The 11984-nt window shown below is 42.3% G+C and overlaps 1 protein-coding gene across 1 annotated transcript; it reads right to left on the bottom strand.

The window, feature by feature from the left end:
- Positions 1-5948: 5948 nt before the first annotated feature.
- On the bottom strand, positions 5949-11619 carry LOC134415681 (fatty acid-binding protein 5-like). The gene is given in 6 exon segments (XM_063151384.1): positions 5949-6878; positions 7017-7121; positions 8067-8239; positions 10946-11134; positions 11137-11265; positions 11514-11619. Coding segments are annotated over 6 exon segments (753 nt in total). The 3' UTR covers positions 5949-6827.
- Positions 11620-11984: the final 365 nt, after the last annotated feature.

Here is an 11984-nt window from a genome sequence, read left to right as displayed (position 1 = left end):
AGCATCTCCTGAAATTTAAAGACATGAGTACAACACAACCAGAGAAATCTCACTGAATAGAGAAAAAAAATGATTTTATCTCTAAGAAAATAGTCAACTACAGTGGAATAAAGACACAGCTGACCAAAAGGATTATCAGCTGGGGAAAGGGAAATTCCAGTAGATGTCTGGACAACCTCTCACACAGACAGCATTTTTAATCACAAGGAGGGATACTAGCCATATCCAAATAAGTCACTATCTGTGAATTAGAACTATGGGTGATGACCTGAGTTTTCTCAGCTTTATCTAAGATGTTTTAAACATTCCTAAAGGTTTGGTACACTTCATTTTCCAAGAATAGGTGATTTTTCAGATTTTTGTTTTCTGTAACAGAAAAATCTCAGGGGAGATCTTTCTTCACAGATTTATTATTTGGTCATATTATATCAAAGTATATAATTTAATTTTTCCTTCCTTCTCCTCTGCAGACCTATGACTGTGTCTTAAACATTGATCATGGGGTAAGGATATAATTGAGTAACTTCCCAAAGTAATGTACATTTGACAGACTTGACTAACTGGGAGCAGATCTAAACATGAGGGGAAATCTCAGAACTCTGCAAATTAAGATAACAACAAGGCAGAAATCAAAAATTAAGCTATAAATTTTTGCATTCCATCTTGAAACTCGAGTTCCAGTTCCATCCAGATGTGATGAAATTTGTTCAGGTCTATGGAGCTTTAGCTGACAGATTAATAAAGGAAACAGATCTTTTCAGATTAAGTTGTTTACTTCATTTGATTATCACTAACTACATTCAGAAATTAGTAGCACTGTCACTATTTAAAAAATAAATTCAGCAGAGATTGGCTTTTTGGGTAAACACATATCTATCTACTTTCATAGGTCAGGACTAAACTGATTAAATACTGCAGAAAATTCTGCCTGACACCACTTCAGCACAAGCATAAGAACAAAGAGCATATGGAAACAATTAAATCTCTGGCTAAAATTGCTTAGACATTTACTGCCTTAAAATCAGACTTTCAAGATGGCTGCCATGGATACCATTGCATGTAGTTGGAGTGGAAAGTTGTGCACTTAGTTTTTGTCATTGTCTTGGTGCTGAAAAATAGACTGAAAAAAAAGAGCTTAAAAAAAATTTAAAAGGGGGAGACTGGACAAGACCCACATATTAATTCTTATCTTTCTTAAAACCTGTTCCACTTTACCACAGCAGCTGGATGTTCAGAACCAGAGTCTGAGTGACCTGGTAATCTTTTTTTTAAATAGGAAAAAAAGAATAATCTTTATGAAGACTGAGCATACAGAAGGATAATGCTTAGGCTCAGATAAGCATGGACTGTGTTGTGCTGACAACAAGGGGAAGGAGAAGTGAGGATGTTAAGGCACTGAGGCCTCTGTGATGTCTGTTCCATTCAATTGGCTTCCTTTGCTCTGCACAGTTTCAGAAAAGCAGCCAGCAGTTAAGGTAGCCCTTTGCAGCAGGACCATATTCCATGCAGTGGGCAATAAGAATACAAACAATATATTCAAACAGTACCCCCAGCAGAGAAATGCACCTTGCATTTTCATTCTGCATCTCACCAACAGAAAAAAATAAATGTCAAAGAATAGAAATGTCTCATTTTCTCAACTTTATTTATTTAAGTCTGGACAAAGCAAGGCAGTTTAGGAGAATGAGATGAGACAAATGAAAGCACTCAGAGCAAATCCCAGTATCAGAAACTGCCTTACGCAGTTTAAGAGATAGTATTAGTATTTTGCCTTAATTACACTGCACAATAAAATAGGAATAATTCCTACTGGTATATTCTACTGCTACTTATAGAATTAAATTGCCATAACAAAGCCTGGTCATAATTTCTAGAGTGAAGAGTCAGTCCGAGTTGCCTTCACCCCAACTTAGCATGCACCCAAGGAGCCTTGGTACTCTAGGGGTTCCCAGAAACTCCCTGTCATGGACTCTCTGATCAAGGTTTGCCTGGAGGTCAAGCCATGCAGGCCATGCTACCCTGAATGCTTTTGAATTTGCTGGCCACCATAGAGGGCTCTACCCCAGCCCCAGAAGACCATGCCACACACATGCATGCCACACACATTCAGGCCACAGAACACGAATGCCCCTGGGGTGTGCAGCTGCACCTCCCTGCCTTCCCAGCTTTAAAATTGCACTCCATTTTCTGTTGGACACTTGCACTGCACAGTGAGCTCACCCTTAGGTAACACCTTTTCTGAAGGTAGACTTGATGATTTCAAGCAGGAATTCCCAAGGGAAGCAGATGCTCTGCCTGGGGGAACAAAAAGTCAGGTCCTGGATAAGTGGTATGCATGGTCCTCAGACTGGGATATTTGTCTTCTGGTATTTAATTTCAGAGTGCACATCTGTGATTAATGACAAACTTCTTATTTATTTTAAAATGTCAACAATACTAATTGGGAGTCAGCAGATTTTTATAGGATATTATTTGAAACTAGTTCTAGGTTGCATGTGTTGCAGAAACTTTACATTTCTTCCGAAACCATAATGAACCTCACATGTAAATATCTTCAGAATATAATTAGGACCACCTGGGAGAGGGAATTGATTTTGAAAACATTTTTGCTAGAAAGGAAACCGAATTCACTCTTGGGAGCAGGGTCTCTCATAGTGTTTCCTTTTCCTCTGAAATAATAGTATGAAGTAAAGCCATTCTGGGAAGTGTCAACAAAAACTTAATTTGATGTACAAGGGCTGAAAAGCCAAAGCTGCAAGAACCATGGGACAAAAATGTGTTTACACAGATGCTGGATTTTCTCCAAAACCTAAGAAAATAGTGCTAAGTCCTCTCAGGGCTGAACAATGGGACTGAAATTAGGCATCAAAGAATAATTAATATATGTTAACTTGTTCCCACCCACTCTCACACTGGCTTTTTTCCCCCTACGATCACAAATAATCAACACAGTGCAAAGGTTTCTAATCCATTCATTGTGCCAGCACATACTCAGGCAGGGAAGGAATTGCCAGCAAAGGTCTGAGTGGAACTGCTCTGCATCATGGCTTTTATTTTTGTTAAACCATTTTATGTAGAATATAAACAATATGACAATATGGCACTTCCTTCATAGAAGTTAGTTTTAAGCATGAATTTTTTGTGTGAAATCTGAAGATATCTGAGCTGGAGACTTATCCTCTGGTAACCAGCTCAGGCACAGACTGACACCCCAGGCTGAGCTGAAATGGGGCTTCTGGGCAGAGACCCAGGTTTCTCTTAGGACCCTGAGAAATATTCACAGGCCACTTATTTTCAGCATTTCACCTTAATAAGAGTTACTTTGAATGGACTGCTTTATGAAGCCACAGAATTCATAGGACATAATATTACCTAGAAGTAGATAAGGTGGTTTATGCAATACTAGATTTTTAAGTCTTAACATGAAAAAAAAAAAAAAAAAAAAAAAAAAGAGTGCCTATTCAATTATTAATTTGCTTTTCAGATCTTTGAGTCTCAGTTAACATAGCCCAAGTGGCCAATGGCAGAGCAAAACTGCCTTCCTACACTTGATCTTCACACCTGAAGAAATAAGCACTCTTTTTTCTGGACAGCTGACAGCTATCAGTCAAAGCATATTCTCAGAAAACTGAGAGGTTTCCTACCATGGACCTTGTTTATTAAAAAACTTTGATCTGGAGGGCATGTGTGAGGTAGGAAGGGGAGAGGAAGTGGAAAAGCCAGTGTTAATTGCAGAGATTGCAGGCAGAGTAGGATAACAATTCTGAAATAAATCATAATACCAAACCATAACAGGAAAATCCTTAATAGTCTGAGCATTATCCAGAGCCAGTACACGCTCCACAGAGCACAGTGCCATTTTGTTAGTGTTCCTGGAAAGCTCAAACAAGACACTTCCCTAATGTGGTGGAATATCAGATATAAATTACTCAACAACTTCATTTTCTACTCCTTTATCCCACTTCACTACCAAAAAACTCCACCTGCCCATCCACTCACCAGCAAACAAACAAACACATCAACAGCAGCCTCTTCCTTGTAAACAGCAGAACTACACCAATTTGAGAAGCCAGTGAGATTTAAAGATATAAATTGGATACTGCCCATAACTTTAAATGAGTGTGTTTTGGACATGGAAAGTGCTTCTCTTTGAGCACGTTCTACTTGCAGCTTCCTTTGCTAAACATCATTCTTTCATCCCTCCAAAGTACTTAAAAAAACATGCACTAAAATGTGACAACAAAGCTTGTCTCCTCATTTATTTCTTTAGCATTTTATAGCAGACCTGGCTGGATAATGCACAACTTCTTCTTTTTCAGTTCTACTCAGAAGTCTTATTTTCTGCCTTCATGTGTGATACAGTGAAGTACAGCTATTCAAATGTCAGGACAATTGGTGGTTTTGCACTGATGGGAATATTGCGTGTATAAACTCATGAAGAGTGAAGCTTTTTCCTAGTATAATAAATAATAGGAGGAAACTGGGAACTAAATATATTTTCAAGTCCTGAGCATTATAAATGTTAGCTTGCAGTATTATAGAACAATCATCATTTTTAGTGTGTGGTCTAATCTAACACAAACAGGTTGTATACATGGCAGTTCTGGGTCACAGTACACTTACATTGAAGCTCCTGGCAGCTGAGGCTGGAGCTAACATCAAAATAAAGCAAATAAATATATGAGACTAGGTAGTTCTGGAAAATTAGCTCTAAAGAATTCCAGTGTCCTCTTGATCTGCCTCTTATCGTTGGTCAGCTTCTGTGCCTAAGATAATTTGTGTCTGCCGAGAGCTCTCGTAATGTTTTACTTCCATTTAATGTCAAAGTGTCACTTCCACGTGCAGTCTTTCCAGCATCAAGGTACTTTAATGATCCATCTCCTTCATCAGGCCACCTATTTTCATGACATTTGTGGAAGAATAGTTATCTTTGGGACCTCTAGCCTCTACTTCACATGTGGCTGAATTTGGAGAGCACAGATACACAGACTTTATAAGCCTTTTTTCCAAAGGAAATCACTCTAAAAAGACACTCTTCTGCCTTTTGTTTTACAAGAAGTGATCTCATTGTAATCAAAACGGATGTCCTAGAAAAGACATTGGACTGTTTTTCCATTCAAATGGAAGATAAACAATTAACACTACCCAGGATCAGGAGTAAACAAAGCATGGCTAAGTGAGGGACCAGTGACCTCACAGGAGGCTTAATGCCCAGCTGAGAGCAGCAACACTGTCTCTTTAGGAAGGGAGACAGGATTTTCATATCATGCCTGTTGCTGTTCAGTGTGTTTCTGATCTGAAATTTGGTAGGTCCTTTATCAGAGCAGTTTGTTTTCCATATTCCCATATTCTGTGGGTAGATTCCTTCTATTTCTAATGTCTGTGTAAGACTGCACCCTCTATCTTTGGGGCTCTTATTAAAATGAGGAGAAATACTACTACAAAATGATATGGAAAAGGACAACCCAAAAAGGAGTCACAGAAAGAAATTGCAAGAAATATTCTCCAGGGAGAAATGCTTTCAGATGACGGAGGTAAAAGGGATGACAGTGTAAGTAGTCATAAAATTATGAAAAAGATAAATGATCCAAAATGATGGGAAAAGTCACTTTCTATGGTTCACAGAATGAACACAACAGATTTTTCTATTTGAGTGAGCTCAGTAATATGATCCATGCACTGAGCAGCTGAAATCTCAGAAGTAGAAATTGATTCTGCAATGAGAGATGCAGCCAACAGGACCTGTGCGATTGCATGATCCCCCAGGCTCCTGAGTTCATGGAAACCTTCCTGTCACCAAATGGTTTCACTTTTAGGACATGCTTGTCTGGTATCACAGAAATTCACCTAAACCTTTTAAATTTTTGTCTCATCTGACATCTCTTTGGCAGAAAAGTAGCATTATAGGCTCTGTTTCCCAACCAGTGTAAAAGTAATACTCAAGACACTGATATTTCTGATTATTTATTATGGCACTTCAAAGCATATATGCTCCATTGCTAGGTGTTTCAAACAAGTTAAAAAAAAAAAATGAGGTTTTAGGTTTTAGGCAGTATTTCAGCAATTTTCGTTAAGAATTTTTAGAATGTTACTAGACATTGGAATAAGAATTTTGCTAGGAAAAGTCTTCTTAAAATAAGGCTTCTGTTCAAGAAAGTGTGTATGTGCTTGCTTAGATTTATCATGCTCATTGGCTTACTGGTATATCTTGAGATTAGGAAAACTGTTTTCTTTATTTATTGAGAAATACTGTGGGTATTATATATTAAGAAAACTGTGGGTATTATGTATTGAAATTAAGAAAACTGTGGGTTTGAAACACAAAAAATTCCAAACTAATCCTGAAAATCAATTCCTCTACTTAAACACCAATTTAGTTTCTCTCCTATTTATACCCACACAATTCTAGTTACTTTGCAACATGGAAGTTAGAAAAAATATTTGAAGTTTGGGCTGTGGAGTTGTTTCAATTTCAAATTTTACTATCTTAGAAAGTAGGAATGTTTGTGATATATTGGCTTGTTTTGTGCTGAAGGCAGATTGTACTATAGCCTAAAACCAAAATGGGGTTGGTTTTTTTGAAACCTCACTTAAAATTCCATTAGTAACAATGTTTCCACTTCATATATTCAACAATTTTATTTAATAGCCTAAGTTCAGAATAGTTACATAATAGTTACATCACGGCCTTTAAAAAGAATTGCACTCAGCTACTCAGTCCATTGAAATACTAGAAAACAGGGAAAAGGAAAATACGGAGTGAAAAGGATCTCTGTCCACTGAACTGAGTTGTTTGCAGCAAGTTCCTACTGAACCTGAAGATGTCCTCATGCCTTCTGGTAGACTCTAACACACTTGACACCATTCATGTCACACTCCTAGAAGATAAAGAGATTCATTTATTAATTTAATTTACCTCTCAGTGCAGACCAACAGGAGGAAAAGACACGTTAGGAGTTACATTTCAGGCTGCCAACCAGCAGCACTTGGGGATCAGAAAGTGGGACTGAACTCACCACCACCAATTTTCCATCCACGAGCTTCCTTGTTATTGTGGTCTTCTTGCCATCCCATTCCTGCTCTTGAAGCAATGAGCCATCATCTTTTAAGCTGACAAGGGTCTGAAAGAAGAACCTGACCATCAATATTTTCCCCATGACATTTGGGCAGCACCGAGGCTTTTCAACACTTTATTCCAAATGAAATCGAGTCCCACCCCAGCTCACTCAACAATATTTTATCACTGACAACTACAAAGCCAGAAATTATGTTAAACATTTTATCAATGCTCTTCTTACAGTAACTAACTCACTGCTCTGACACATTTCTGCATCAGACAAACATTTGACAGCATCCACAATTTCAATTAACAGGAGCAGAAGATGTTCTCTGTTCATCTCTTTGTTACATGGGCTTTGAGCTTTTGTGTAGCATTTATCTGATCTTGCAGGAATAGATGAACTGAGAGTTTGTGGCTGGAGGGAGGGGTGTGATAAACAGAGAGCACTCACAGGAGGAAATGAGATATATCCTTTGCTTTTTCCCTGCTTTGGGATAAATATTCTCCTTTCTAGATGCAAGGAGAAGCTCTGCCTTCTAAAACTGGAGTTTAGTGCCTGTAATTCACACTGTTACCTTGCTGTCTGTGATCCCACCCCACACTGAACCAGGCTCTCTTGTTATGCAAATAAGAGACAGAGCAGCAAGGTTAACCCTAGGGCTGAATTGCCTCTGATTAAACATCAATGGCATTTTTTCCACAGGCTTCAAATGAAGTGGCATTTGGCTTTAACAAGGATTTAGAGGTCTGTTAGTTTTACTAAAAAAATGCTTCTGCAACAAAATGAAAACAGCAAAATACACAAGACTATTGATTTCAGCACTCTCCCTCTTTGGAATGTGCTTAATCCATGTTAAAAAAATATTTCAATGAGACTTAGAGAGACAACTGCTCATTGAATAAAGCACTGCTAGTGTGAATGTTAAAAGTGATTTTAAAATAGCATCTCCATTAGTAAAACACCCAAAGAAATGCCTTTTTTCATCAGAAAGTCTAGTATACTGACCTGAGTTTTCCTGCCATCTAATGTGTTTTCCTCAAATTTCTCACCAAGCTTGAAGCTGAACTGTGAAGTTTTGAAGGTGCTTTCTGTTTTCATGGTGATTGTGTCCCCATCCTGAATAATGTAAACGTCTGGCTTGGCCATGCTTCCCATTTTTCTCATGGCCATACCCACACCTGCAAGGCACAGAGTGTCACAAAGTCAGTTAAACCCTGAGGCTTAGGGCCACACAAGAATTCAAATACCTAATTCCCATTTAATTAGGCACTTAAACACACTTGAGAATCAAAGCTCAAGAGCCACAAAGAAAGAGGATGTTTTAAATTTTCCACAGATGAGGAAGGAAAAAAGCTTATTTGCAGTTACTCTTTTGTTTCCTCAGAGAGCTAAAGTTAAATTCATTTTGCCCTCTAGAGGATTTCTAGATATCCCAAAACTCAGCACTGATTTTTTTTTCAAACAGAAAAAAATTGCAGAAAGGAAAACAAATACAAATGCTTAAACTAAAATAAAATTGCTCTCTTCAAATTCTGAACACATTAAAAAGTCTACAAGTTATTTTTATTGACAGATTAGTCCACTTTATTCAAACTTAATAAATACCCTTTTTCCTTAATTTGTACACCATTGCAAACATGCCATTTTTAATTAAATTCCATATTCTACATCCTGTTTACAAAGTATGGAGTTGTGAATTAGAAAATCATTATCATAAAAAATAGTGCTTACACAGACATGCAAAAGACAGAGAAATGGAGAAATGAGCAATTTGCAAATGGCTGAAAATTCATGATCTGGAGACAGCAGCCCTCAAAACTCTTCAGATTCACCCTGCTTCAGCCCCCGCATGCACTGTTTGGGGGGTTTGCTTGAATCTTTTTGATCTGAAGGATGAAAATGCAAATAAGAGGGCAGCAAGCAACCAACATGACTCCATCAAACTGCTAAGAGCATATCAGAACCATGAATTGATATGCAACCAAATGGGGCAGAAAACACCACCAAGTCAGTGAGTGCCTGGGTTCTGCAACTGCTCTAGTTAGAAAATGCTGTCAAGTATCAGCACAGCACTCCCCTGGCATGTGGAGGGAAGGGCTGTGTCCTGGAGAGGGAAATGAAGCACTTTCCAGACACTGCTTCTCCAGACTCAAATGAGATTCCAGGACTGTGCCTTAAGCTTGAGTTCACAGAGAAAAAACAGTTATCCTCAGTGCAGCTTTTCTGATCAGAACTGGAAATTTTTGCCACAGTAACCTCCACACACGTTCTGTTGCTGTAGTCCAGGCCAGAGTGATCTGGGAGTTATTTCATCAGCTACAGCTTGGGATCCAACTAAACAGAGATGAGCTGCATGTCTTCCATATGGCAAGAAGTGAAATTCCAACTTCTTTGTCCTCAAATGTTCTTTTGCACAGAATGAGCAGAATCTGCGTGGTCTCATTTGTGGTGTATCAATAGGATCAAAGGCAGAGAATTTCACAGGCAGCCAGCAAGGGTGAAATCCAGTAAATGACTGGCTCCTAAAATGTGGCTTGGTATAAATTTAATTGCCTAAACCATAAATGTAAAATGGAAAAGTGACTGGGTTTATGATTTCAATCTAAAACCAAACAACAGTCTGGTGCTGCCTACACATGGGAGGTGCTCTGCAGTTGCAGCACCTAATTTCTGCTTTGAAGTTGCAACTTGGCACACGCCTAGGTCTGGCCATTGGACATCAAGGCATCCTAATCCATGGCTCAACCAAGCCGAGCTTAAAATTCTTGAATTTCCTCCAAAGTCTCCCAAAGAGCTCAGTCCAAAAAGGATTTCTCATATCATACCTATCACATACTGACAGGCCTCCCAAAATGTAATTATAGCCACCACTGTCTGCAGAGCGTAAATGCAGTGATGCTTTTTGTATTTTATGTGAAGAACACAAGACCTGAATTCCTTCTTCTCCCTCTCATGATAAGCCTACATCTTCTGCCTCTCGAGAAAATATCATGGCTTTCATCTGTGAACAAATTGCAGAAAATAATAGCTCCTTGGCCATACAGACACTGCCAGGTATCTATCACCTGTCAGCCAGGATGCTCACAGGAAAGTGGTAAATCAGAGCTTGCAGATGAGGCTCCCGGTCTGTTGGGTGTGTTCTTCATCCGGTAACTTCACGTTACAAAATGTAGGGCAGCCTGGACGCAGGGATAACAAGCCAGGACCATCCCCCAGAGATAAAGGTGTGACTACCCGCAGAAGAAAGCAGGCAAACAGCCTCCGGCAGGGCAGCCGGTTACCCACAGCAGCGGATCCAGTTCGGCTTTCCCGGGAGGAGACACCCAAGGTGACTCGGCAGCCCCGGCCCGGCAGGTCTGTGTGCTGGCTCTGGGTGACCGAGCGGAGCCGCCGCCCCGGGCAGCGCCGGCTGCCGCCCGGCATTAGCGCCGAGCGAGGGGCGGGCCGGCCTAATCGCAGCCGGGCTAATGCCGGCCCTGCGGAGGGAGGGGGCAGCGCTGTGCGGCGGGAAGGTGCCGGCACCTGCTCGCAGGCAGCGGCATTACCATGCAGAAAGGGTCGCTGACGTCTTTGGGGCGCGGAGCCAGAGGCGGCGGCTCTCCCGCCGGGAAAGCTCTGCTGCCGGCCAGCGCTCCGTGCGCGGAGCCGAGAGGGCGCGGAGCCCCCGGCGCTGCATCCCGGAGATTCCCGGCATCAGCCCCGCGGCCGCCGCCCACCCGCGGCTCTCGGCCGGGCCGCGTCCCACCCTCGGGCCCGGCTCCGGCACCGCGTTCCCCGCGGACCTCGGACAGAGCCTCGCCGGCCGGCAGCGGCAGCACGTCCCCGGGGCGGCATCCCGGCATCCATCCCTCCCTCTCGGGGGCGGGGAGCCGCCGGCTTCTTACCCAGCTCCTTCATGTACTCGTCGAAGCCCTCGCTGGAGATGAGGCACCATTTACCCAAAAACGCGTCGATGGCCATGGCGGCGGCACTGGAGCTGACGGCGTCCCTGTGGAAACGTGAAGGCAGGAGGACGGGCTGCAGCGCGGCCGCGGCCGCCTTTATAGCCGGGCGGGCGACATGTGCTGCCGGCAGAGCCAATGGGGCTCCCGCCGCGCCCCGGCCCCTTCCCCGCCGAGCCCCCGCCCGGAGAGTCCCGCCCGCGGCAACGGCGGCGGCAAGAGCGGGCACGCCGGGCACTGCCCGCCCTCCGCCCGCACACACGCTCACGCACACAGACTGACACAGACAGACACACTCACAGACACTGACACACAGACATTCACACACAGACACACACACACACAGACACACACAGACACACAGACACAGAAACAGACACACAGAGACAGACACGCACAGAGACACACACAGGCACACACACGCAGTCACACTCACACACTCACACGCACTCACATGCACAGACACACGCACACACAGAAAACGCACACTCACACTCCTACACACACAGACTCGCAGCCCCTCTTGGCACCCCAGCACGGGAACGCCCAGCAGCGGGGGGACACTGCCCGAGCTGTGGATGCTGTGGCCTCAGCGCTGCTTCGAACACAAACTCCATCCGGCGTGGTGAAAGAGTGCCGCGTGCTGAGTGCCGGTACCCTGCGCTCCTAGCTGGACTCTGAATGCTAAATTATGCTGTTTATTACATGTCATGGTTTTTTTGAAGGCTAATTCAAAAACTCATCATATGGCACCGAGACAGAGCAATAAGGCATCAGCATCCCAAAGCAGTTTATTGGGTTTGATTGCCAGCTTTCCCAACAACTCCCACTGGTACATAACATATTATTGAACTACAGCTACCCATAGTTACTGTGACCCAGGAACAGACCTTCTACATACACACAGTGGTCAGTTTAGCAAACAAAGTCAATCAAAACACAGAATTAATGTGGGTGCTTGCAGTACTCACAAAAAATCAAA

Source organism: Melospiza melodia, chromosome 1 (assembly GCF_035770615.1).
Source record: "Melospiza melodia melodia isolate bMelMel2 chromosome 1, bMelMel2.pri, whole genome shotgun sequence".
NCBI classification, from domain to species: Eukaryota; Metazoa; Chordata; class Aves; order Passeriformes; family Passerellidae; genus Melospiza; species Melospiza melodia.
The sequence above is the reverse complement of the archived record's forward strand: the minus strand, read 5'-3'. Positions and strand labels throughout refer to the sequence as shown.